Raw genomic sequence first — 23884 nt, 5'->3', positions numbered from 1 at the left:
TGGTCATACAAACCCACGGACAGATTCCCTACCTGCCATCTCCACCCATACCATCTCCTCAGTTCACTGCCTTCCAGACACAGTCAACACATAAGCACACACACCTCCAATATTTCTGTCTTTGTGGCAGTATTATTACCCCCAAACCTGGGGGCCCCTATATAGGAGGGAAGCCCTTCTGCCTTCCTCACACCTGGCTTATTCTGGACCATAAAAAGAGTGCCTAATATTTACTATGTGCCAGGCATTGTTTTAAGCCTTCACATATATTATTGCATCTCACTCCCACAACCTTATGAGTTAAGACGATCATTTGCTCCATTTTACAGATGGCAAACTGTAACACAAAGAGTAACTTGCCCAGAGTTGTGCAGTTCAGTTAGCAGTGTCGGAGGGATTTGAACCCAAGCAGCCTGTCTCCAGAGTCCCAGTTCTTTGTTTTTTTTTTTTTAATTAAATTTTTTTTCTAATGTTTATTTCTGAGAGAGAGAGACAGGCGGACAGAGTGCAAGCGGGGGAGGGACAGAGAGAGAGGGAGACACAGAATCTGAAGGAGGCTCCAGGCTCTGAGCTGTCAGCACAGAGCCCAATGTGGGGCTCGAACCCAAGAACTATGAGATCGTTACCTGAGCCAAAGTCAGACACTTAACCGACTGAGCCACCCAGGCGCCCCTCCAGAGTCCCAGTTCTTAACTGCTACCCTCTGCTGCCTAGCTGGGACCTCCATGTACATGTGCACTCTTGCACACACATGATCATCCACATGGGACAGGACAGGGAGGAGCTGGGCTCTGAGAATCAGTTTAAGCACCAGGGGGCAGCATAGGCCTAGCTTTGGCCCCTCAGCCCAGCCCTGTCTAGGGGAAGAGGAAGGGAGTTGAAACCTCCCATCTCCCACCACCCCCCAGAGACCACTCTTTCTATACACCTTGTCTCTCAGGTTTGGGGGCATGGAGACCTCTCTGGGTCCCTTGGCCTCCTTCGGCTCCTCCTCCAGCAAAAGCTGCAAAAAACAGCCACCAGTTGTGACGATGACTCAGAAGCTGAGCCAGCGTTGTGTATGTGCGTGTCTTATTGTGACTTGCTTGTTGCTCTGAGGGCTAACGTGTCTGTGAGCCTGCCCGCACATGTGTAAGCATGTGTGTGTGTGCGCGCGCGCGTGTGTGTGTGCGCGCGCGCGTGCGCGTGTGGTCTTATGGCCAAGGAAATTGTACATGTATGTGTTTGTTTCTGGGTGTGTCTCAGTGTTTACCACAGAAACAGGAACTTTGCCAAGGCTGCACGGCAGATTCCTATTCAAACTTGTCCCTTGGGAATGTGCAGGCAGCAACTCTAGCTTGTGTCGTTTCCCACAAGGGTCTGAAGTGTAGTGCCCTGTAAGGAGGGGGCTGAGATGATTTTCAGTGCATGAGACTCCTCTGGAGTCTTCCAGAATTCTGAGCTCTGGGGTCCCCTCCCCCACTCCCTCCCATCAGTAATCACGCGACCTCTAAGGCGCACCCCGCCAAGAAGGGAGGAGGACTTAGGAGTTCCAGACAGCACCCTGGCTGCTTTTCAGGGTCCTCCACTGGAGGGAGCGCAGAGCCCAGAGGGATTTGCTTTTCCAGAGGCCCTGGGGTGCCCAGTCCCTCCTGAGCCTAAACCGCGGGCCCCTTCACAAGTTTGGGTATGGGAGAGGCAGTTTAGGGCCGCAGGTTGCTGCTTGGTATTATTATTAGGTGACTTTCTGGAGAAGAGTTGATCGCTTTTGAGGGGGTATAATAAGTGGGGATCAGGCTCCCCTCCAGTCTGGCTCTAGGGCTCTGAGCCCCAGTCCTGGCTCCCTGGACACCGTGCTCCCCCACCCGGCACAGGAGGCACACACGCTCACCCCACTTTCTTCCTCTTCCTCCTCCAGCCCACTTTCTCTTCTCTGTGTCGTCAGAGCTCCAGGGAGGGACCTGGTTAGACGGAGAAGCCGGAAACAGCGGGCTGGGGCAGCCACTGCTTACACTGAGGAGGAAGGACGGGAGAGGTTGTGTGTGTGTGTGTGTGTGTGTGTGTGTGTGTGCTCTTTTTGGTGGTGGTGGTGGTGGTGATGGTGGATGTGGGGGGGTGCCAGCAGAGCCAGCCCTGAACTCGCTGGACAGAGCTACAGACCCATGGGGCCTGGCAGTGCCCGCTGAGAGGGAGAAGACCGCAGAGGGGTTGCCAAGGTGAGGGGATGCCTCGGAGGAGGGGGAGGGGGGAACTCTGATTTGGAGTGTGTGTGTGGGGGGGTGGATTAGCGGGGGTCCTCTCGGGACCCTCCCCTGGGCGGGGTGTATGGTCCCTGAGAAATTGTTTCAGTTGGTTTTGGTAGCTGGTGGTCCTGGGTTTGGGCAGGTTTAAATTCTCACAGAAATCTGGTATGGGTAAGGCCCAGAACTCCCACCTTCCCGCGCGGGTCACTTTTTCCACACCCCCCGCCCCCGCACCTCCAGGGGCAAGTAAAGGCACGGAAAGGAGGGCAAGGAGGTGCCCCTCTGCCCTGGGGGGAGGAGAGGTGGCTGCCCCTCCCTAGAGGGTTGATGCCAGAGGGAGGTGGGTCCTTGACAAGCCCCTATCCTGTCCCCCCCCAAAGGTTGCTGCTGTTCAAGGGTGTGGCTGGGGGTGAGCGAGCCCCAGATGTAGACCTCATGGTGCCCCAGAGGAGGGGGAATTTCCCCCCTCAAAAGTGCTCCACGCTTGGCTGCTGTAGACGCCGAGATTTCCCGGTGGCGGCGCGGAGTTAACCCTCCTCGTGCTGAACTGGCTCCACCTCCCCGCCCCCACCGCCACAAACACATATTGGGCAACTCAGAGAAGCTCTTTTGACTTTTGATCCTGTGGTCCCACGGTCAGAGCGCTGGAGAATGTAGGGATAGAGGTGATCGGGTTTAGGCCACGAAGCAGGCTGCCGCGTATCGTGGACGTCCGGGCTCGCCTTCCCGGTTGGGAAGTGTTGGGGAACACTGGCCCCGCCCCCTCGCGCCATGGCTCCTCCTCCCGACGCGTCTTCAGGGGGATTAAAGCTTCAAGTGCCTGAAGTCAGGGCAGGCACACCTAACCTGCTTTTTTGTAGGGTGGGGTAGGGGAACGTGTGGCCTGCCTAATGCCTGGGGATGGAGTAGGGGAGGAGATTTAAGGTCAGGGCCTTGCTGGGAGGCTGGTCACTCAACGAGGGTTTGTAGAGGAAAGCGGAAGGGGGGTGGGGGGGAGGGGAGTGGGGGGTGGGGGGGGCTGCCTTCTGCTTAAAGATTACCTCAGTCCCCAGTTGGGGTTAAAGGTGTGAGCACCATGAGAAACAGGAGAGGAAGAGAGAAGAGAGGAATGGAGCCCTCCCTTGAATTTGAAACACAGACCTAAAGGTGCTTCACTCCAGGGTGGGAGGTGGTAGAGAAAGGCCTATTGGAAGACCCTGAGTGAGGGAGGATACTGCCTTTGAGAGAAAAAAGCTAGAGAGGATAGAAGCTGGGGAGCACGGGGTATGGGGAACAAGAGGGCTTTGGAGCTAGAGTCTCTAAAAAAAACGGCCCCTCTGTTCTCTATCCCTTTAGCGGTCTTGGGAGAGAGGAGAGGCTAAAAGCCCACCAGGAGAGCTTGGGGCTACTGGGTTGGGGGAGCCTCGGGGAGTTTCCGTGCTCATCTTCTCTCATCTCTAGGAGAGGGGCATTATGGGAAACATGTGCAGAGAGACCCTTGGGAAAACACCAGTTGAACCTCCCCACCCTGCAGCCCACCCAGAAATGGGGATGCACCTCTCCCCCCTACTTCTCCCATCTCCTCCTTCCCTCTCTCCATCTTTTCTCCTCTGCCCTTTGACTCCAGCCCAGCCTCTAGCTTCCTCTCCCCAACTTCTAGGCTCTTCACTCCAGGCTTACTAACCCCACTTTTTCTCCAATCTCTCCCACCTTCTTCCCAAGTTCCCTCTGCTTTCCCCTTTCCTCCATCTCCACTGCTTCAGCTCTCCTCCCACAGCCCCTCCTCCTTGGATGATGGGATCTGGATCTGGAAGGGGCCCTCACAGCTCGATGTCGGTTACCCCTTGTATTCAAATCCTGATTTCTGAACTCACTTGCTCAGTGGCCTTGGCAAGTTAGAGAGCCTCTTTTAGACTCAGTTGCTTCATCTATGAAAGGGTGTAATCACTTATTTTAAAAATTATTGCAAAACTCTAATGGGATTATGAGCTTTGTGTACTGTCTCATACACAGTAACTGCTTAATAAATGGTAACTGTTATTGGTCTTCCATTCTCTTCTTCATCCATCCTGGTAGTTTTCAGATTATCTCATGGATGCCTGGGATTTTGAAACCTTTGGGTTTCTTCAGGAACACCTTTGGAGTCAGGAGGCTGGGAGAGGAAAGTGGAAGCAGTGGAGTTCCAGGCCAACCGCACCCGCTTTCAAGAGTGAAACTCCAATTTTATACCTTTTATTTATATAATTGCGATTCCACAGATTTAAAACCAAAATTGTTTACTACTTTAAACAATGTTGGAAAGTTCTGCACTTATCCAAGCCTCCTATTTTATGAGATGAGAAGGTCAAGGCTCACAGTGGGGAGGTTCCTTGCCTACAGAACCAGAGCAAGCTCAGAGCTGCAACCTGAGTCCTCTGCCTTCTCTCAGAGAGCTTTCTCTGTCCTCTCCACCTCCCCTGTCCTCCTCTGCCCGCCCCTTCGCCCCTTTGTCTACCACTGAAGGGATGACCTTGTTTCAGACTTTGACCAAAGATGTCCCTGGTTTGAGGTGGTCTGGCTGTGAGTGGTAGTGGCGATGGTCTCTGGGAGGGCCATCTGCAGGAGGTTGCTGGCTGCCCCCAGAACTTAGGCATAGGCCAGCTTTCTTGGGCACCTCTCAGAGTGGCCTTGTTCCTATCCAGCAGGCACCCTCCAAACCCCAGATCATGTCTCTGTGGGGTCTGGTCTCCAAGATGCCTCCGGAAAAACTGCAACGGCTCTATGTTGACTTTCCCCAACACCTGCGGCATCTCCTGGGTGACTGGCTAGAGAACCAGCCCTGGTGAGTCCTAGCTGCCCTATGCTGGTCCTCCCAGGTCCTCCCCCCCCCCCCATTAGATTTTCTCTGTCCCATTTTGGGACTTGAGACCCGTTATTCCACGTATGGTGGCCTAGATTTAACGGACAGTCTGTGCCACACCAACCAGATTATGCACGTTGACACAAGGAGTCCTCTGCCCCCTGAGGGGGCTGAGCTATAGAGGAAGGCGGTCAGGGCTGGAGCAAGGACACTTCCCACAGCAACCGGAAAATTGGGGAACAAAGGGCACAAGGATGAAACTGCAGAGGGCCTGGATGGAGAATAGAACTGGGAAGGAGCCACTGAGCTGTGTGCTGAGGGGTGGAAGGTCAGTAGAGCGAAAGAGGCCCTGACCTGAGGCCTCCTCATCCTGATCTTCCCACAGGGAGTTCCTGGTCGGCTCAGACACCTTCTGCTGCAACATGGCTAGCGCTCTACTTTCGGCCACTGTCCAGCGCCTTCAGGCCTCAGCGGGAAAGCAGGGGGAGGGGAGCACCATCTTGCAACACATCAGCACCCTGGAGGTGGGGGCAGGAGGAAAGGGGACAAGGCTGGGGTGGGGCTGGAGTGGAGCTGGGATGAGCATTGAACATTGGAAGAAATTGGACACTGGAAGCAAATTGGTGTTCCTGTAGTTAGTTGTTAGCTAGTATGCAAATTAGGTTTTAAAAGCATGCAAATGCATGAAAACTTCTGGAGTCTGCAGCTGTGCTGCCTTTTCAGTGTGTGTGCGCGCGAGCGCGTGGATGGAGGCGGGTGGCGTGGATTGGAGGGGGAGAACAACATGGGTAAGAGCCAGGCTAACCTAGTCCACCACTCTTCGTTTCTATAGAGCATATATCAAAGGGACCCCCTGAAGCTGGTGGCCACTTTTAAACAAATACTTCAAGGGGAGAAAAAAGCTGTTATGGAACAGGTATTGTCAATACCCCCGCCTCCCACCCCAACTCAACTCCCTGGGACTTCAGCCTGAGCCATGAGAAACCAGAAGGAATTTGAACTTGAGGAAAAGCTCAACGTTTTAGGCCCTGGATGACCAAAGGAGGCTCCCGGGGTCAGAGTGCACCCCAAGCCAAGCTCAGGGAAGCTTTAAAATGAGGGACTGAGGGTAGTGAGGTCCAGGGAGGAGAGAGCAAGGGGTGAGAAGCTGATTCTGCCAAGAGAGAGGGCTTATTCCCGGGAGATTCCAAAAGGTCAGGGAGACCCATCAAAAGAGAAAGGGAGCTAGACAAGAGAAGTAGTTTGTCTCCTTTTTGCAGAGCATAGCAGCAGGCACCTCTTTAGGGAGCCGAGGCCTAGTGTAGAGGGATGGACAGAGTATCTCACCTCTTGGCGTCTGTCCTGCCTGTGCAGTTCCGCCACCTGCCAATGCCCTTCCACTGGAAGCAGGAGGAGCTGAAGTTTAACACAGCCCTGCAAAGGCTACAGCACCGGGTCGGGGAAACTCGCCTTCTCCGAGAAGCTCTGCAGCCCAGTGCCGAGGCTGGCCAAGGTAAGAGGTTGGCCTGGCACCTTAAGAGTGTTCTGGGAAGTGTGTGGAGTGATCCCCTCGTGGACCTCACCCTTGACTCAAATCTGTCTGTAACCCTGATTTCTGCCCTCACCCTCAGTGTCTCTGCGCAACTTGATAGATGCTCCTGCCAGTGGAACTGGGCAAAGCGAGGTCAGTGACGGACTGGGAGGTGGAGTTTGAGCTCAAAGTGCAGTTCTTGAGGGATCTCAGTTCTGTGAAGGGATGGAGATTAGGCATCAGAGAGTCACACATGGTGGTGGGGTAGGGGAATGCCTGAGAGGTGAGAAACAGAGCCCTTCCCTCAGGGGCTGGGTGAGGAGACAGGGTGTCCCTGGCTCAGGCCTCCCCTGCCCGCAGGCCCTGGCCACGTTGCTGCAGGAGACTGTCGGGGAGCTGGAGGCCACCCAGGCCCTGGTGCTGAAGAGAATCCAGATTTGGAAGCGGCAGCAGCAGCTGGCAGGGAATGGTGCACCCTTTGAGGAGAGCCTGGCACCACTACAGGAGAGGTTGGGGCAGGGCTGATGGGATAGGAGGGCGGGCTGGGGGTGGGTGTCTGCTGTCCCTGCTGGAGGACCCACAGGTAGGAGAGAAAAACCAGGCAAGCAGGTCCTGGCATGGGCCGAGACTCAGAGAAGCCAGTTCCAGCAGAACTGTTCACACTGTTGTCAGGCGGCATCCTAAACAAGTATGCCCAGCGATGCTTTTCTTTTCAAGCCCTTGCCCAGAGGAATGGGAAGCCTTTTCCTATTAGGTCTATTGGGCGGAGGCACCTTTCGGTTTGTGCAAAAGTACCGTACATGCTGGCAGCTGACCTGGGTACCAGAGTCCTGGGGAAGAGGCAGCTGGGTTTCCACAGGGGTCCAGGTACAGAGAAAGAACCTCCAACCCAGAGTCAAGGCAGGTCCCACAGCCCTTTCAGCCCTGGTGCCTTGTAGCAAGACCCCCTGCCCATCCCACCCCTACACACACACTATCCTGCTTTCTTTCTGGGTTCAGGGCTAGAGGGGTTAGGCTGGAGCGGGCAGCCTGAATCCTGTGCCCCCTGACCACTGTCCTGGCCCCAGGTGCGAGAACCTGGTGGACATTTATTCCCAGCTGCAGCAGGAGGTGGGGGCGGCTAGTGGGGAGCTTGAGCCCAAGGCCCGGGCAGTGCTGATTAGCCGGCTGGATGAAGTCCTGCGAACCCTCGTCACCAGGTATGCCTCCGTAACCCCCCAGCCTGGCCTAGAGCAGACCCCCAGGGAAGGGAGAGGGTTGGAGCTGTGGGAAGGGTACCAGGAGGGACCCAGCCACTAACTGCCCTGTGTCTTCACTCCTCCCAGCTCTTTCCTGGTAGAGAAGCAGCCCCCCCAGGTTCTGAAGACTCAGACCAAGTTCCAGGCTGGGGTTCGATTCCTGCTGGGCCTACGGTTCCTGGGGGCCCCGGCCAAGCCTCCACTGGTCAGGGCTGACATGGTGACTGAGAAGCAAGCAAGGGAGCTGAGCATGCCCCAGGGCCCCGGGGCTGGAGCGTAAGCTGGGGCTGGAGAAGGCCTGATGGGGTGGTGGAGGCCAGAGGAGCCTGGGGAACTGGTACCACAAAGAACCAGGTGATGAGGAAGGGGGACCGTGGGGTGTGTGGACCCTGAATGGTCAAGGCAGAGGAAGGCGAGGGACCTAACAGGGCTGGAATGGGATGGGGAATCATGATTTGGCCAAGATGGGAACCCTCCTTAAGAACCCGAGCAGGGAGATGCAGATTTGGGGCCAGTAGTCCACGCCATTCACCCATGGACTGGCCCAGCTGGAATGCGCCCACTCACTCTCTGACCTCCCCTGGCAGAGAAAGCACTGGGGAGATCATCAACAACACCGTGGCCCTGGAGAACAGCATTCCTGGGAACTGCTGCTCTGCCCTGTTCAAGAACCTGGTGAGGGCTTTAGGGAGCAGTGGCGGAGAGGGGGGCAGGGGTCCTCAGACTCAGGGACTGTCCTCAGAGAGGATGTCGGGAATCCAGGAGAAGCCATCTCTGTCCTCACCCCTGCTCTCCTTCACCCCACCCTGCAGCTTCTGAAGAAAATCAAGCGCTGTGAGCGGAAGGGCACTGAGTCTGTCACCGAGGAGAAGTGTGCCGTGCTCTTCTCCACCAGCTTCACACTTGGCCCCAACAAACTCCCCATCCAGCTCCAGGTGAACTGAACCTCAGGCTGCCCAAGCTGGGGCCCCAGGTCCCCTCCATGCCACACTCTGGGGCCCTGAATCCTCACCCCTCACGATAGCTCCATACTTTGTGTGTCCGGTATTCGGGTGCACTGGGGCAAGGGTGAGTGGGAGGAGCAAGAGTGCACATGCCAGGGAATCGTGGTGTGACAGCGACTAGCATTTATTACACATTTTTTGTAGACCAGGGCACTATTTTAAGTCACACACACACAGTTTTCACAATAACGTTATGAGCTAAGTACTATTATTAGCCCCATTTTACAGATGAATCCATTGAGACACAGAGAGAGATTCAGTAATTTGCCCAGGTCACACAGCTACTAAGTGTTGGAGCTGGCACTGGAGACCTGGAGGTCTGCTTCCATAGCACTGACTTGTAACCACTTCTCTACAGTGAGGCCCTAATCGAGCTTCAGAAAGCATTTGGTAAATCACCGGGAACTTTTAACTATGTTGTGGGAATCCAGTAGCTTCCCTGCACTCTCAGAGATAGCTCCCCGAGGAAGCCCCTTGCTCCAGTAAGAAGATCCCCCTTCTCACCCCTGCCAGGCTCTGTCTCTGCCCCTGGTGGTCATTGTCCATGGCAACCAAGACAACAATGCGAAAGCCACCATCCTGTGGGATAATGCCTTCTCTGAGATGGTGAGGAAAGACCTGGAATGGTGGTGGAGGGGAAGAACAGAGGCACGGTAGGCTCTAACATGGCAGGAAGGGCCGGAGTCAGACATGTTCCAACGGGAGTGGCCTTCACTCCCTCTCGCGGACTTTTTCTGTCTCCTTCATACTCTCTAACCTCATGGTTTTGTACTTCTGACCTCTTTTCATGCGAGTCTTAACAGCTATCATGTTGTAGTACCCTAAACTACTCTTGGAAAAGCACCATCTTTGTGAGCAAGCTGAGGGGGACAATGGCTGGGAAGGGCAGTCTTGGGGAGGTGGGAGGGATGAAGGCCCCTCCTGAGGATGAACGAGGATGATAGCCTAAAGTGCCCTATCCTTCCCGCTTCACACCAGGACCGTGTGCCCTTTGTGGTGGCTGAGCGGGTGCCCTGGGAGAAGATGTGTGAAACTCTGAACCTCAAGTTCATGGCTGAAGTGGGGACCAATCGGGGGCTACTCCCAGAGCACTTCCTCTTCCTAGCCCAGAAGATCTTCAATGACAACAGCCTCAGCATGGAGGCCTTCCAGCATCGTTCTGTGTCCTGGTCACAGTTCAACAAGGTCATTCCCCTGCTCTTCGGACCTCACACCCCTAAGCTATTCATCCCTGAGGCACTCAGGACCTCCCCAACCTCTGTCCAGAGACTGACCACTGGGGTCTTCGCGATGCCCCCTTATGCCCATCAAGGAAGCCTCTGTCACAGCCCAAACTGGAAAACCCTCAGCCCGGGGGGTAAGCCCAGAGGATGCGTTCTCTGGCATGCCTCGTGTTTTGGTCTGGGGGCCCTCCGTCCTCCCTCTTTCCCAGTGATTTGCATGACTCATCTAGATTGTGTGTAAACACAGATTCAAAATGACTTTGACCCATTGGGAAAATAGTTCCTATTGCAAAAACCAGGATGAAATCCCACAGGGACATGCTCAGTAATACCAGCTACCATGTATTGACAGCTGACTATATGCCAGGCACTATGTTTAGCACTTTATGTATGTTATCTCACTTACTCCTCCCAACATCCCTTTGAGGTAGGTACTATTATTATCCCCATTTTACAGACAAGGAGCCTGATGCTCAGAGGGGTTAAGTAGTTTGTCCAACGCCTCACAGCAGGTGAGTGGCATGGCTGGGATGGAACCCCATATTTCTTGCTCTTAGTTAGCTACTACTATATTTTACCACCTCCAGATGAGGTGGCTCGGGACTGGATCTGTTATAAGAACAGGGGAAAAGATCTGGGTGTCTTTCTTGATGACCAGCTGGGTAAATGCAGTTATGTACTGCTCTCTTAGCAAAAAAGAAAGAGAAGTCTACATGACCAGAGAATGTGTTAGCAAAGGGAACAGGACACTCACACCTAGCAAAGACACCTTCTCTGGACTCAGCTTCCACCAGGCCTAATTAAGGACAGGTGGAGCACAGTGGTTATGATGGACCCTGGCCCAGACTTCCTGGGCTACATCCCGGCTCTGCCTCTCACCAGCTGTATAGACCTGGGCAAGTTATTTGACCTTTCTGGGCTTTCATTTCTTCATCTGTAAGTGGGGTATGTATAGGACATACTTCCATAGGGTTGTAAAGATCAGATAAATTAATTTGTGGAAAGGGCTTGGAATACTGCCTGGCACATGGCAAATGTGAGGATTGGCTATTGTCATCGATGAGATCTCAGATCCAGTTTGGTTCTTCAGCCCTGTGACTCTGCTGTGTGGGCACTCATGGCCCAGTGTCTATCCTAACCAGGCTCTAACTCCGGCCCTCCTGTGTTCACATTAGCTCCCCCCCCTGTTCCCCAGGAGATCTTGCTGGGTCGTGGCTTCACCTTTTGGCAGTGGTTCGATGGTGTCCTGGACCTCACCAAACGCTGTCTCCGGAGCTACTGGTCTGATCGGTAAGTCTCTGCCCCAGTGACCTGAGTAGCTGTACCTCTAGCTTCTTCTCCACAGCCAGTGCCTCTACCCCCATCCTCTCCTTCATCCTGGCCAGGCTGATCATTGGCTTCATCAGCAAACAGTACGTCACTAGTCTTCTTCTCAACGAGCCTGATGGAACATTCCTCCTCCGCTTCAGCGACTCAGAGATTGGGGGCATCACCATTGCCCATGTCATCCGGGGCCAGGATGGTGAGGTCACCCCAAGCCAGTCCTCTGTCTCCGTACCTGTGCCCTTTGGGGTTTCTTCTGGAACGGAAATGTCTTGGCCTTCCTTGGTGCCAACCTTGGTCTTCAGGAAGTTCTTCCTTAGATCCAACTTCTCTCCTCCCTTCTGCAGTCTGCCTTCTCACTGTGAGGTCTGTGAGAATGGAGACTGGTGGGTTCTCTCTCCCTCAGGGCCCCCACCCTCATTCTTCTCCCCCTTGCCTTGGTAGATTAAGAATGAGTCCTCTGGTGGAGCTGGGTAGGGGAAAGAGTGTCTGGACAGAGAGGACTCAGGGTCTCATTCCTATTGTAGGCTCCCCACAGATAGAGAACATCCAGCCATTCTCTGCCAAAGACCTATCCATTCGTTCACTGGGGGACCGAATCCGGGACCTTGCTCAGCTCAAAAACCTCTACCCCAAGAAACCCAAGGATGAAGCTTTCCGGAGCCACTACAAGCGTGAGCTGAAGCTGGCAGTTCTGAATCCTTCCTTTGCCCCTCTTTTCCGTACTCCCATTGCCCCTCTCCATGCACACTGTATGTCATCTCTGACTTACCTCTCCATTTTTGAAGCCCCATTTCTCCTACTTGCCCATCAACTATGCCCACCTTTTCCACATCCCTTTCTCTCCAATCCTGGGGCACTCCATGGTTCTCCTTTTCTTCCCCACAACAGCTGAACAGATGGGTAAGGATGGCAGGGGATACGTCCCAGCTACCATCAAGATGACTGTGGAAAGGTAAGTGTGGGGCTGTGGATGATAGCGGGGGCCCGGTACTACTTGCAGGAACAAGTGGTGGCATCAACTCTTGGTCAGTCACACATACCTCCTTCCCTCCTCTAGGGACCAGCCACTTCCTACCCTGGAGCCCCAAATGCCTACCATGGTGCCCACTTATGATCTTGGAATGGCCCCTGATTCCTCCATGAATATGCAGCTCAGCCCAGATATGGTGTAAGGAGCTTGAGGGACAGGAATGGGAGTGGTCTGTGCAGACAGGCGTTCAGCATGGGCAGCTGGGAAAGCTGGCATTGGGGGCTGAAGTAGAGAATTTTCCTTTCCATGAAAGGGATTCCCTATCTTGAGGGAGGGGCTAGGAGTGTCCGGGAGAAGGGCTGGCATCAGAAGGGTCTGCTTTCTTTCCCCAGGTCCCATGTGTACCCACCACACTCTCACTCCATCCCCTCATACCAAGCCCTCTCCCGGGAAGACGTGTTGCCAGCCTTCCAGGAGTAAGTGGAAGAACCTCTTGGGGTTGGGGCGAGTATATCCACCTGCAAGGGTGATGGGTATTTGCATTTGTTAGGAGAGGCTCCTCTGTGAGAAAGGGCAGCAAAAATCTAACACTCTGTCTCTTCTGTCCACTCCATTGAGGTATTAGCAGTTAAGATCCAGACTTAGCTAGGTTTGAATTCCAGCTCCACCATTTACTGACTTTGGGCAAGTTGCCTAGGTCTGGTGCCTCATCTCTAAAATAGGGAATACTGATAATAATACTAATGCTAATACTAATACTACCTTCCTCATAGGATTATTTTGAAGGTTGAGTTAGTAATACCTATAAAGCTCATAGCAAGGGCTGTGTTTAGTATTAATATTACCTCTCTTGTCCTTGAAACCCACTGTCATTTATCTGCTGTCTTGATTTTTAGTTATTCATCTGTTGATGAAGTAGCCTAGACATTTTTGCTCCCCAAGTAACACTCTTATTATAATAATTGCAGGTGATTATTAACTTTTTAAAATTTTTTTTAACGTTTTTTATTTTCTTTTTGAGAGAGACAGAGACAAGAGTGCGAACTGGGGAGGGGCAGAGAGAGAGGGAGACACAGAATCCGAAGCAGGCTCCAGGCTCTGAGCTGTCAGCACAGAGCCTGATGCGGGGCTCGAATCCATGAACCGTGAGATCATGACCTGAGCTGAAGTCGGCCAGTTAACCGACTGAGGCACCCAGGTGCCCCTGGTGCTTATTAACTCTTAGTCAAGGCAGGACATCTCCCCTCTTGGGAGTTGAGGTAGGGTGGAGACTGGGGGTGTTAGAACCACCAGAGTCCAAAGAAACATTAGACATTAACTAATTCAGTCCTTTCTCCTACCCCCACCCCAATACCCAACACATACACATTTTACAGAAGAGAAGACTGAGCTCACGGCTTACCTAAGACTATGCAGTCAGGAAAAGGGGCTGGAAATTGTTTCCTCATTCAGTGATCTTGACTTTGCAACACCATGTCCTTGCCTAGCCTTCCTTTCTCTGACTCTGCCTTCCTTCCTGTTTCTAGACCTCACCTGCAGATGCCCCCCAACCTGAGCCAGATAAACCTGTCCTTTGACCAACCTCACCCACAGTAAGTGGCAGCACTCCCTCCTGATCCCGTACTCTCCATTCATTTCCAGCCTTACCCACCCCTCTTATTTACTTTTCTGGTCTTGGCAGGGGCCTGCTCCCATGCCCGTCTCAGGAGCATGCCGTGTCCACCCCTGAGCCCCTGCTCTGCTCAGATGTGACCATGGCAGAAGAGAGCTGCCTGAGCCAGCCAATACGAGGGTTCCCTCAGGGCACCTGGTGAGTGGCAACCTGGGGGTGTTGGCTGGGTGGAGGTTAGAGGAGTGGGTGCCATACCTACCCTACTGTTTCTGTTTCCTCCTTGCAGGGTCGGTGAAGACATGTTCCCACCCTTGCTGCCTCCTACCGAACAGGACCTCACCAAGCTTCTCCTGGAGGGGCAAGGGGAATCAGGGGGAGGGTCCATGGGAACCCAGCCCCTCCTGCAGCCCTCTCACTATGGGCAGTCTGGGATCTCACTGTCCCACCTGGACCTACGGGCCAATCCTAGTTGGTGATCCCACCTGGAAGGGGAACCCAGAGAGACAGCTCTTCTACCCCCACGGACCTGCTCTGGACACCTGCCCATGCTCCTGCCAAGTAGCAGATGGGAAGGGTGTTCTCCTATCCCCACCTACTCCCTGGTCAGGAGGAAAAGACTGCCAGGAAAATGCACAGTGGGTGGAGCCTATCCACTCCTTCCCTCCTACCACACACCCCTGTCCTCCCCCTTCCAGTGCTGGAAGGGAAATTCAGGTTCCAAAGTGAGACACGCCCCAACACGCCTGCATACGCAGAACACACACACACACAGCTCTCCCTGGAAGATGGGGCCGAGTAGGAAGGAGGCCGGTCAAGAGCACAGGTTAGGGCACGGATGACTTCTCTGCCCACTTCGAGCCAGGGCCCAGGACACCCGTGTAGAAATACGCAGACACGTGCACACCTTTGTACTAGAGTCTGGGGACTGAGGGATGGGCTTGGGTCCCAGCTCTGGGCAGGTGGAGAAGCAGTTCAGGAGATCCTAGCGGGGAGAAGGTGGGGGAATCTGTACACCTGGGTTACAGATGTGGGTTATGCTCAGATTAAAAAACAAATTTCAAACAGCCCCAAATTCCTCAGATGGAGGCTTTTGGCTACGTGTAGGAGATTGTGCACAAGAGGGCTGCGTTTCACATACAGCTGTGTGAAAGCGTGCGTACCTGAGACACGTTAATCCACGGATGTCACACACATTAGTTGTTGTGTCCACAAAGAACATGTATCTATCTAACCTTGCCTGTGTCACGACACAAGTTTGGAAGTTTGAGACACTGCACAAAAGACACCAGCAGATGTGCTGGCTTCTCTGATACATGCTAATCTGAATGTACTCAGCTTTAGTATGTCTGTGGCCCCAGTGGGTCTATGTGGCTGTGACATCTGTATGTGGCTCTAGCTTTGGTGGTTCAACATGGCCAATCCTGCCCAGAGGCAGGGGGTGAGTCTGGGACCCAGGCGTGTGGTCCTCTGAGCGTATTAGGGGGCCCTACCTGCTGCTTTTCTACTTCCCCATCCACTGCCAGCCTCCCTTCACTCCCCCATTCCCATGCCACCCTTCTTCCCTCTTAGGGGCCATCGATCCTAAGCCATAAAATAAATTTTATTCCAAAATAACAAAATAAATAATCTACTGTACACGATCTGAAAAGAAAGACGCTCTAACTGCTCAGACAGGTGCTGCGGTCCAGCCCCCAGTTGAGGGAGACCCTGAGTCCAACCCAGGCCTCCTGAGGGGGCCGGTGAAGGGGACCCCACATCCACCCTCCCCCCCAACCCCCATGAGGGCAGGAAGGAAAAAAGTTGCTGAGGACTTGGGGGAAAGATGGGGATGGGTGGGCAAACTGCAGCACTTGTTAAATTAAAGAAACAAACTAGAAGCACAAAAATGGGGGAGGAGAGGGGAGAAGGAGCAGGTCCAGTGTTCCCAGGCCCCCAGTTCTGGGGGGAAGCATTGCTTTTAGATGTTGGACCTTACCAGGGAATTTCCCCTTTCCCCCATGTCCAAACTGAATCCAACTGTTCATACCACTGGTTCAAGCTACAGAGAATGGGAGTGTGTTGTGTAAGGGAGGGGAGAACCCCAAATGCCCTGGAGGCAGAGTCCTTGCCCCCTTGCTCTAGGCAAGGGTGAAGGGGCACCACGCACCCTCCTTGTGTCCTCTTGCCAGGCCCCTGCTCGTTATTGCTTGAAGCCCCATAGTTCAATGTCCATGGAGCAGGTGGGGAGGCAGGAGAAGGGCAGCGGAAGGATCCAGGGTCGTGACTAGATGCCAGGGATGGAGAACATAGGAGTCTGTATGAGCCAGAAGTCTGAGTCCCAGGTCTGAGGACACCAGGGTGCCCCTCACTGCCGGCTGGCCTCAGCCTCCACTTTTACACTATTCCTGCGACCTTCCACCAGAGCGGGATGAGGTCCTGGGGCAGGGCATCGGTCCAGCAGCCCTTCCTCGAACTCTGCCGGGAGAAGAGGTAGGTTAGGAGGCTGTGGGGTGAACGATGCAGAGAGGTGGCTGGACGGGAGACAGGAGTAGAGAAGACTGCAGAGGGGCTAGATTTGTTGAATTACTGCCTCCTGCCCGCCACACGTTTACAGGTGTGGGGGGGGGTTCCACACCCAAGTGTGTGTGCCCCCCTCCCCTTTCTGGCCTTGTGTAGCTCTCTCTCTGTATGTGTCTCTCTCCTTCTCTGTCTCTCCCGCCTCCGTTCTGCTGGAATTTCTGGTTCTGTCAGGAGCTGTGGGGGTGGCTTGGCTCTGACCTCTCCCCCTCCCCCCCCAGGCTCCGCTGCCCCCACTCCTCCCTGGCCCCCTCCCAGGCCCCACCTACCCTCCCATGCCCCTCAAGTTTCTTAGAAGCCAAATCAAGGGGAACACAGGAAGCCAGCCTCCCAGCTCCTCCCCCAAGAAGAGCCCCCCTTCAAGTCCCCGCCCCCACTTCCCACCCACGCACAGTTTAAAAATACCAAGCCAGGGTTGGTGGCTTTGTCTGCTGCATCACTCTCAGCCCAGCCGCTTGGCCCTCTGGCGGACTCCTCCCTTCCCCCAGCCACACACAAAGCATCCCCCTTTGGGCTCCTCTGCTTCCAAGCTGGGCAACCCCACCCTGACTCCTAGCCTGCTGTACCCTCCCACCTAGGTGGCAGTTCTGTCTCTGCTTCCCTTCTTGGTTCCTGTTCCCCTAGTCCCCCACTCTCTGTCCCTTTGTTCACCCCAGCTCCCCCTTCACAGATCTCCATTAGGGTCAGACCCTCCCCCGTGGGAACAGCCCTGCCAGATCCTCCCTTCCTCAACCCAAGGCCTGGTTGGCTAGAGCCCAACCATCCTACTGCCGGCCCCCTCTGGCGACTACATCCCTCTTCCTCCCACCTGGCCCCAGGACACCAGGATTGCTGGGTGGGGCCTGGGTGGTAGGGGTGCTTGGGGACAGCACTGCTGCTGCCTCACCTGCGAGAGGCGGCTTCGCAGGCACACAGGGGCTGAGGCGGCCCACGCGGTCGTGGGAGACGAGGCGGGCTAGCCGCAGCCCCTCATCCATCAGTGTCTGCTGCAGGATGTGGCGGCTCCACAGCCCATGGGCTGGCAATGCCAGAGGCAGGTCAGCAGGGGGCGGCGTCAGCCTTGGGCATGACCCCACAGCTGTGGGCATGGGCATGGATCAGGTAAGGGACTACAGTCAACGGAACCCCCACCCTCAACCGCAGAGCAGACCCATAGGCCCAGGCCCCTTTGCCCCCATCCAGCCAGGCCTCCCAACCCTGTTCCAGGCAGTTGCCTCCTGGCTCCTTCCTCCCACCTACTCCACCCCCACAGCGAGGAGAAAAGTGTTCTGATGCACACTCACCCTGCAAGTGTCCATCCAGACTCTCCCCAGACAGGCTGGCGCTGTCTTCCTCCAGGCTGGGGCGGTATGGGGGTGCATAGGACTCAGGGCCTGGGGGAGGCTGCTGGAGTTCAGAATGACTTTGCTCTCCAACCTGCGGATGCCCCAAATGGGGAAATGAGGACCTAGCAAGAGAGGGGGCTGGGGGAGACTGCACTAACCCCCTACATCCACCCTGGAAAACCTACCTCCTGTTTTAACTTCTTCAGCGGAGGACCTCCTAATTCTTCAGGGTGAAGCCTGCAAAGACAAGAGAACTAAGGAGGGAGGGATACACGATGGGAAAACACAGAATCTGGTGAGAAGCATGCATTACTTTAAGACTCTAGAAAGACGCTGGCTGAGCAAGAGTCTCCAGCTCAGGTACTACTGTTGGCGGGGGATCAGAGAGGACCTGAGACGGATAGGAGGAGGAACCAGACTGCAGACAAGCGGACTTGGCGCAAAGCAGGACATGCGGGTGGACAGGAAGCAGGCCTACATGTACCTGAACTGGAGGTTAGGCCATGACCCAGCTCCTTGGCAGGATTCTAATTTAGAAAGAACCTGGGAGAAGGGAGTCTCACCTGGAGCCCTTCAAGGAAGACAGGTAGGTGCTCTCTCGGGCCACTTGGCGAGACAGAGAGAAGAGCTCCACCCTCCGCAGTAAGAGCGTGTTGTCCCTCATGCAAAACTGGGCAGCAGCCTCATTGATGGTCAGCTGTGGAGGGGGCCACCAAAGCGGTCAGAATCCTAACTCCTCACTGCCTTGCCCAGACCTCCTCACACCCCTACACCATCAGACAAATGAAGCCCATCCATTAGATGCCTGCTTAGGATTTGACACTATACAGCTTTCTGAATGAGGAAGACAGAGGTCAGCACCCACAGCTTCCTGGGAATGCCTGGAGCCTCCTCCACCTGTGGGGTCCTGAGCAGTGTAGAGCAGGACACCTGGGCTCCTGCCTATATCTCTGCTTCCCCCTCAAATGGGGAGGAAAGCATTGCAGCGGCTGGGATTGGGGTGTATGGGGCCTGGGGTCTTGGTCAAGGGGCAATGAAACAGACCTGGGGAGTATGAAGATTCTCCAAAGTCAGTAGGTTGAGGCCTGGGAGCCAAGTGCAACGCTAGGAGAATGGGGTCCTCACCTCATGCAGGCTGAGCTGCTTGCCCTCCCGCCGCTTGGAGTCAAAGCGGCCATAAATGATGCTGTATTTGCGGATCTCCTCCTCCTTCTGGCTGTCATTATCGTCCATCTCAAAAATGTGCCCCACGCTCCGTGCCAGCTTCTTGTTCAGCTTCAGCAGGGACGTTACCTCCCCAGCATCTCCCCTTGGGAAGCTCCGGAAGATCCTCTCCACGCTCTCCACCACCATGCGTACCATCTCTGGCTCCAGTCGATCCGGACCACCCCCAGCTCCAGCTGCTGCCAGTCCCCCAGCCCCAGTCCCCTCAGGGACTCCTCCAGCTGCAGGTGGGGAGAAGGGGGGTGATCCTGCCTCCTCTTCTCCTCCCGCCCCAACGTCAGACTCTGGAGTGCTCCGTCCTGGCCAGATCCGGGGGTCCCCTGCCCCAGGTCCCCCAGGCAGTGGTGACAGCTTCTCTCCAAGTTCAAGGGGGCTCTTGGGGCTAAAACTGCGGGTACTGCCTGCCTTTTCCCCTGGGCTGCTGTGCCCATTGCTCATGCTCCCTTTCCGGGTGCCTGCAGTCTCGGAGATCTTGAAAAGTGGAATACTGGAGACAGGCACAGCAGGCACAGGCTGGCTGAAGAGCCCTGGATTGGTGGCCCATTCTCTCAGTGCCTTCTGCAGGCGCCGGACATGGAGGGGCTTGGTGGCCATGCCCACAAGTGCCATGATCTCCAGGAACTCCTCCTCACCGGCCTCACACAGTTGCTGCACGTCGTCCCCTCCCTGCTGGATGAAGGTCTCATAGTAGGAAAGGAGATTGGCGCGCTGTAGGACCCGGTACAGCTGCAGCTCCCCCAGTGTCCGAGGCAGTGCCATGGCTCGGGCACCGGGCCTGGGAAGGAGGAGCGCAGTAGAGAGAAAGGAAGGCAGTCAGTACAAGTCCCCCTGCTGGGTACCAGCCCACACTCGCAATTGTCCTCTCTTTCCTGCCTGCTTCTCTTCCCCTCCTCTGAAGGCACCCTCTGCCCAGTACCCAAGCCTGCGCACAGACTATGAGAATCAGGCATTACCCAGAGGCATAAACATGCCAGTGCCATCCCAGCCTGGCCACAAGTACCAAAAGCCAGCCCAGTATCTGCTGAAGTCAAAGGCTCTTCACCACCATTCTCAGCTTTTACTTTTCTGGACTGGGGCAAGGAGACCTTGAGCACTGAGGCCAGCCAGCACACCCCTACCATGGCTGGACCTCCTCACCCAGGACAGTCTTCACCCTCCACCCTACACACCCAGCAGTCTCAGCATTATTCAAGGTGACTTTCCACACTGAGGTGAATGTAAGACCCCCTGTCCTGCCCACAGTGGACACTTGGGACCACTGCTAGCCAGTTTCACTCCCTGGTGGCATCCTATCCAGGTGGCTGAGAGGGAGGGGTGTGGTCCTTTCCCACTCAGCAAGCCAGGTGGACTCCTGCTCTGCTCAGCTCCCCTGAGCTGTTCCCAAGGGCCTCCCCTCTCCTCGAGGACCTCCCCTCTCTTCCAGACTGTCCAGTGCCCCTTAGTTGGCTCCTCTCCCAGCAGTGACCTTCCCCACCTGCTGAGTAGGTAGGCCAGTCCCTCCAGCTCAAGCAGAAGGAGGAAGGAGTGCTTCAATTGTTCTGCTCTGGGGCCCGTTCCACCCACACACACTCCCACAGTAGCAGCGTCAGTGGGCGAAAACCGCCCCAGGGGCTCCCGCCTACCCTCCTCTCCCTCATTTTCCACCCACACCTCTAAGTGGAGCGGAGGTGCGGCTCAAGGCCCCTTGAGGGAGGGGCTGCACACCGAAACTCCCCTCCGCCGCGTGCTGCAAATAAAGCTACAGAAAGGAGAGGGACGCCTAAGGCTTGCCCTGCTTTTCCACAGCCCTGCTGATGCGCTTCCTGGGCTTGAAGGCGCCGGCTTCTCCCGGACCCTGGGGCCCGCGTACTCCTTACCAACGTTAGATAGAACCAGGGCAGCGGCCCTCCCCAGCCCTGTTACCAGCCAGAGTCCAGGGCTTCCCCTGGCTCTTGGGGGGACCCCATATTCTTTGCAGGGGGCTCACATGCCGGGTCACGCCGGCAGAGTAAACGGGGGATGGAGAATTAGGTCCTACTCTTTCATATCCAGCTTCATCCGCTCCCTACCTGCTCCCAGGGCCCCCTAATTCGAAGACGCACCCCCTTTTCCATCAGTCTCCACCCTCCACCCCCGTCCCGCTTCCCCTCGTTCTCTCCTCGACCTCCGCCCTCCGGACCCCTTTCCCGAGTCCAGCTCCACCCATCTCCACTCCCCGCCGCTTCCCTCTGCCCACTAACTTGGGTCTGGGCTGCGGGGTCCGGCGGGCGCAGTCTCCTCCGCCCGGCGGCTGCTCGGCTGTGGGGGAGGGCGCTCTGTGCATGGACGGCCAGAGGCCACAGGGGCTGCCCCTCTCGGTGCCCAGCCCTCGGCGCCTGGCGGGCGCTGCCGTGTCCGCCGCTGTCCGGGCTCCGTCCCTCCCTCCACGTCTCCTCTCTCCAAGCCTCCGCGCCTCTGTCTGTGCCTCTGCCCCCCCCTCCCCGGCTGCGCTTGCCGCCTCTCCGCGCCGCCGCCCCCGCAGGACGCACGGGGAGCGAGGCCCGGCGCAGCGCTGGCTGCCGGGCGGGCGGAGGGCGTGGGCAGCGCCGGGGGCGGGGGCCGGGGGCGGGGGGCGGGCGCCCGGGCCTCCGGGCCGGCGGTGAAGACGCCGCGGCTGAGCGACGGAGAGAGGCGGAGACTGGGGGGGAGGGGGCGTGGAGCAGGCGGCGGGGGCGGGGACTCGGGAGCGGCGGCGCCGAGCCGGGGACTGAGGTGACCGAGGCCGAGCTGTGGAGGGCGGGCTTGGGGACCCAGCGGGCGGGGCGAGGTCGCTCCGTGCCGCCCACGCCGGATGCACAGCCGGCCCTCTCCGCGCCCACGTACCCACGTGAGCGCCCAGCCGGCGACATTCCTACTCCCCCCACCACCCGCTCCTACCCCACAGAGCGGAGAGCCGAGTTTCACAACCACGCACGGGTACACAAAAACACGGAGAAGCGCACGAACGTGCACACGCGCCCCAACAACTACGCGGACGCCCGCTGCCCACACTCCGGCCTCGCGGTGCTGTACGTGTGACTGCTTGGAGTGAGCCGGGAAAAGTTGGCGGAGTCTCGGGGTGCGCGGCTCCTCTGGGGCGTGCATTCCCCTGTCCTAGAGTGTGCACTTAGGGCAGGTCTGTGAGCGTGGGGCTCTGCAGGAATTCCTTGGATATCCCAGCGCTCTTACCCTGCTGCAAAAGGAGTAATCTGAAGGGTCATTTCTCGGAAACCCAAGCTTCCATTCCTGCCTCGAGTCTCTGCCGAAGTTTGGGGTACAGGAATGGGCAGGTTATGCTAGAAACTACCGCGAAGATCAGTCGCGTCGGGTTGTCAGAGCATAGGTCAAGCAGGGATGGGAGGGGTACCCATCCTTCCTCTACTGGTCGCACTCTATTTGCTGAGGATGGGGGATCTGCTGGGTATTCTGTGTGGCCAAAGCTGGGATAGGAAGAATATCGCTTCTGCGGACGTTCGAGAGAGCCTAATGGAAGATGGGCAGAAGGCCGGGAGCGTCCGACGTGGCTCCCTACGGAGGAGTAGGAGGGAGGAGCTCCTTCAAGGAGCCTAGCCCCCCTCCGCAACCCAGCCCCCCCCCCCCGTTTGTTTCTCCTAGCCCCATCTGGTTCCCATTACACTCCCGCCCACGGCTGGGAGGGCTGGAGTTGGGGCGGGGCGGGGCGGGGGGGGGGGCAGGCAGGGGCTCTGAAGGCCCGGTCCAGCAGCTCCAGACCCTGACAAAATGAAGGCTGGGTAGAAGGGAAGCGAGCGGACCGGGAGGAAGGTTCTCCCCGAAGTCTGAAACCTCAGTCCCGCCCCGCCATTCCGCACTTCTGAGTGGCTCGGGGCCTGGCAGGGCGTGGGCGGCGGGGGCGGGGGCTGGTTCTACATTCCGGCTCGGTGAGGGGACCTTTCCATCTCCGGTGGGGACAGGAGAGGGGGAGGGCATCACTGGGTGGGATTTCGGTAGCTAACATTCTCCTCTCCTTCCCTTGAAGCCCCGAACACAGTGAGGGGGTTCATAGGAACGAGCAGAAATCCCCTTCCCAATCCCCAGTCCTGCAACTGGGGGGCGCGGCTAGACGGGCTCCCTCGGGGTACTCTCCCCGACCCCCTCTGAAATGTGTGGGCGCCCCCTCCCCCACTCTCCTCTGGTTATTTTGGAGCCTGGGCTGCCAGCCGCTGGCCCCGGGTTTCCACGTGCCTCCTCCCTCCCCCTGCCCACGCTCCCCGTGACGCACATCCTCCGCCCACACAGCCTCTGTTCCAGGCGCCCCCCTCACTCCCACCCGGGCCCCTTTGAGGCAGCGCTGAGCCCCCGGTCCGGAGACGCAGGCCCCGGGAAGAGGGCGGGGTAGGGAGTGAAGCCAGCGAGGGGCAACCAACTGGGCTCCGGGCGATTGGGTCCCAGCGCGAAAGAGGACGAAGGAGGAGCCGATTCTATGGCCTCCACTCTTCGGACCTGGGGCGGGTATTCGGCCGGAGAGGGAGGAAGGGAGACCAATCCAGAGGCCTAGGCTTGCCCATTCCACTAGGAGAGTCGGAAGGGGTCTCTGGGTACGAACCTGTGTGGTAGAGTGAAACTCCCGAGTGTTTGTATCATTGTTTTTTCAGGGTTGTCGTGAGGTTCAAATGAGAGGATGTAAATGAAAACTCTGTAAAGTGCCAAGCAAATTTAAGACGTTATTGCCAGTTTGTGTCTATGTATCCTGAGATAATGTATTTATATGTTTCTTTACATCGACTTGTGTATCTGTGGCTCTGTCTCTATCTAGGTTTGTATGTGAGCCCCTATGTGTGGATTTAAAAATACATACATTTAAAAAATCATTGACTTGTGAAGCCCCGCCAGAGGCCCAG

The 23884-nt window shown here is 56.4% G+C and overlaps 3 protein-coding genes across 5 annotated transcripts in view; 2 read left to right on the top strand and 1 right to left on the bottom strand.

Annotated features, from left to right (window-relative positions):
• The first annotated feature begins 1569 nt into the window (after window positions 1–1569).
• STAT6 (signal transducer and activator of transcription 6) lies at window positions 1570–15563 on the top strand. 2 transcript variants are annotated; one of them, XM_043564527.1, is made up of 22 exons: window positions 1570–2195; window positions 4883–5022; window positions 5426–5564; window positions 5873–5956; window positions 6394–6532; window positions 6651–6703; window positions 6911–7059; window positions 7618–7749; window positions 7876–8064; window positions 8376–8463; window positions 8601–8723; window positions 9306–9398; window positions 9771–9977; window positions 11211–11305; window positions 11401–11537; window positions 11866–12012; window positions 12230–12293; window positions 12399–12509; window positions 12704–12787; window positions 13838–13903; window positions 13993–14121; window positions 14210–15563. In XM_043564527.1, exons 2-22 carry the CDS (start codon window positions 4907–4909, stop codon window positions 14397–14399), a joined length of 2535 nt encoding a protein of 844 aa, XP_043420462.1. In that variant the 5' UTR covers window positions 1570–2195; window positions 4883–4906; the 3' UTR covers window positions 14400–15563. The 2 variants fall into 2 exon arrangements, with proteins under 2 accessions (XP_043420462.1, XP_043420463.1); XM_043564528.1 differs by having other exon boundaries at window positions 1572–2195; window positions 4886–5022.
• On the bottom strand, window positions 15503–21586 carry NAB2 (NGFI-A binding protein 2). Of its 2 annotated transcripts, XM_043564529.1 has the most exons (7): window positions 21248–21586; window positions 18930–19803; window positions 18368–18501; window positions 17990–18041; window positions 17763–17895; window positions 17366–17557; window positions 15503–16377 (listed from the first exon to the last, which is right to left on the bottom strand). In XM_043564529.1, exons 1-7 carry the CDS (start codon window positions 21328–21330, stop codon window positions 16268–16270), a joined length of 1578 nt encoding a protein of 525 aa, XP_043420464.1. In that variant the 5' UTR covers window positions 21331–21586; the 3' UTR covers window positions 15503–16267. The 2 variants fall into 2 exon arrangements, with proteins under 2 accessions (XP_043420464.1, XP_043420465.1); XM_043564530.1 differs by lacking the exon at window positions 17366–17557 and having other exon boundaries at window positions 21248–21571.
• Window positions 21329–23884, top strand: part of NEMP1 (nuclear envelope integral membrane protein 1) — a 31644-nt gene continuing 29088 nt past the window's right edge. Inside the window, exons 1-2 of the mRNA XM_043564279.1 lie at window positions 21329–21434; window positions 21529–22058. Coding sequence (XP_043420214.1) covers window positions 21329–21434; window positions 21529–22058 — 636 coding nt within the window. The remainder of the gene's footprint in view (window positions 21435–21528; window positions 22059–23884) is intronic.

Source organism: Prionailurus bengalensis, chromosome B4 (assembly GCF_016509475.1).
Source record: "Prionailurus bengalensis isolate Pbe53 chromosome B4, Fcat_Pben_1.1_paternal_pri, whole genome shotgun sequence".
NCBI lineage: Eukaryota > Metazoa > Chordata > Mammalia > Carnivora > Felidae > Prionailurus > Prionailurus bengalensis.
Note: the sequence above shows the minus strand (reverse complement) of the source record. Positions and strands in the feature narration are given on the sequence as shown.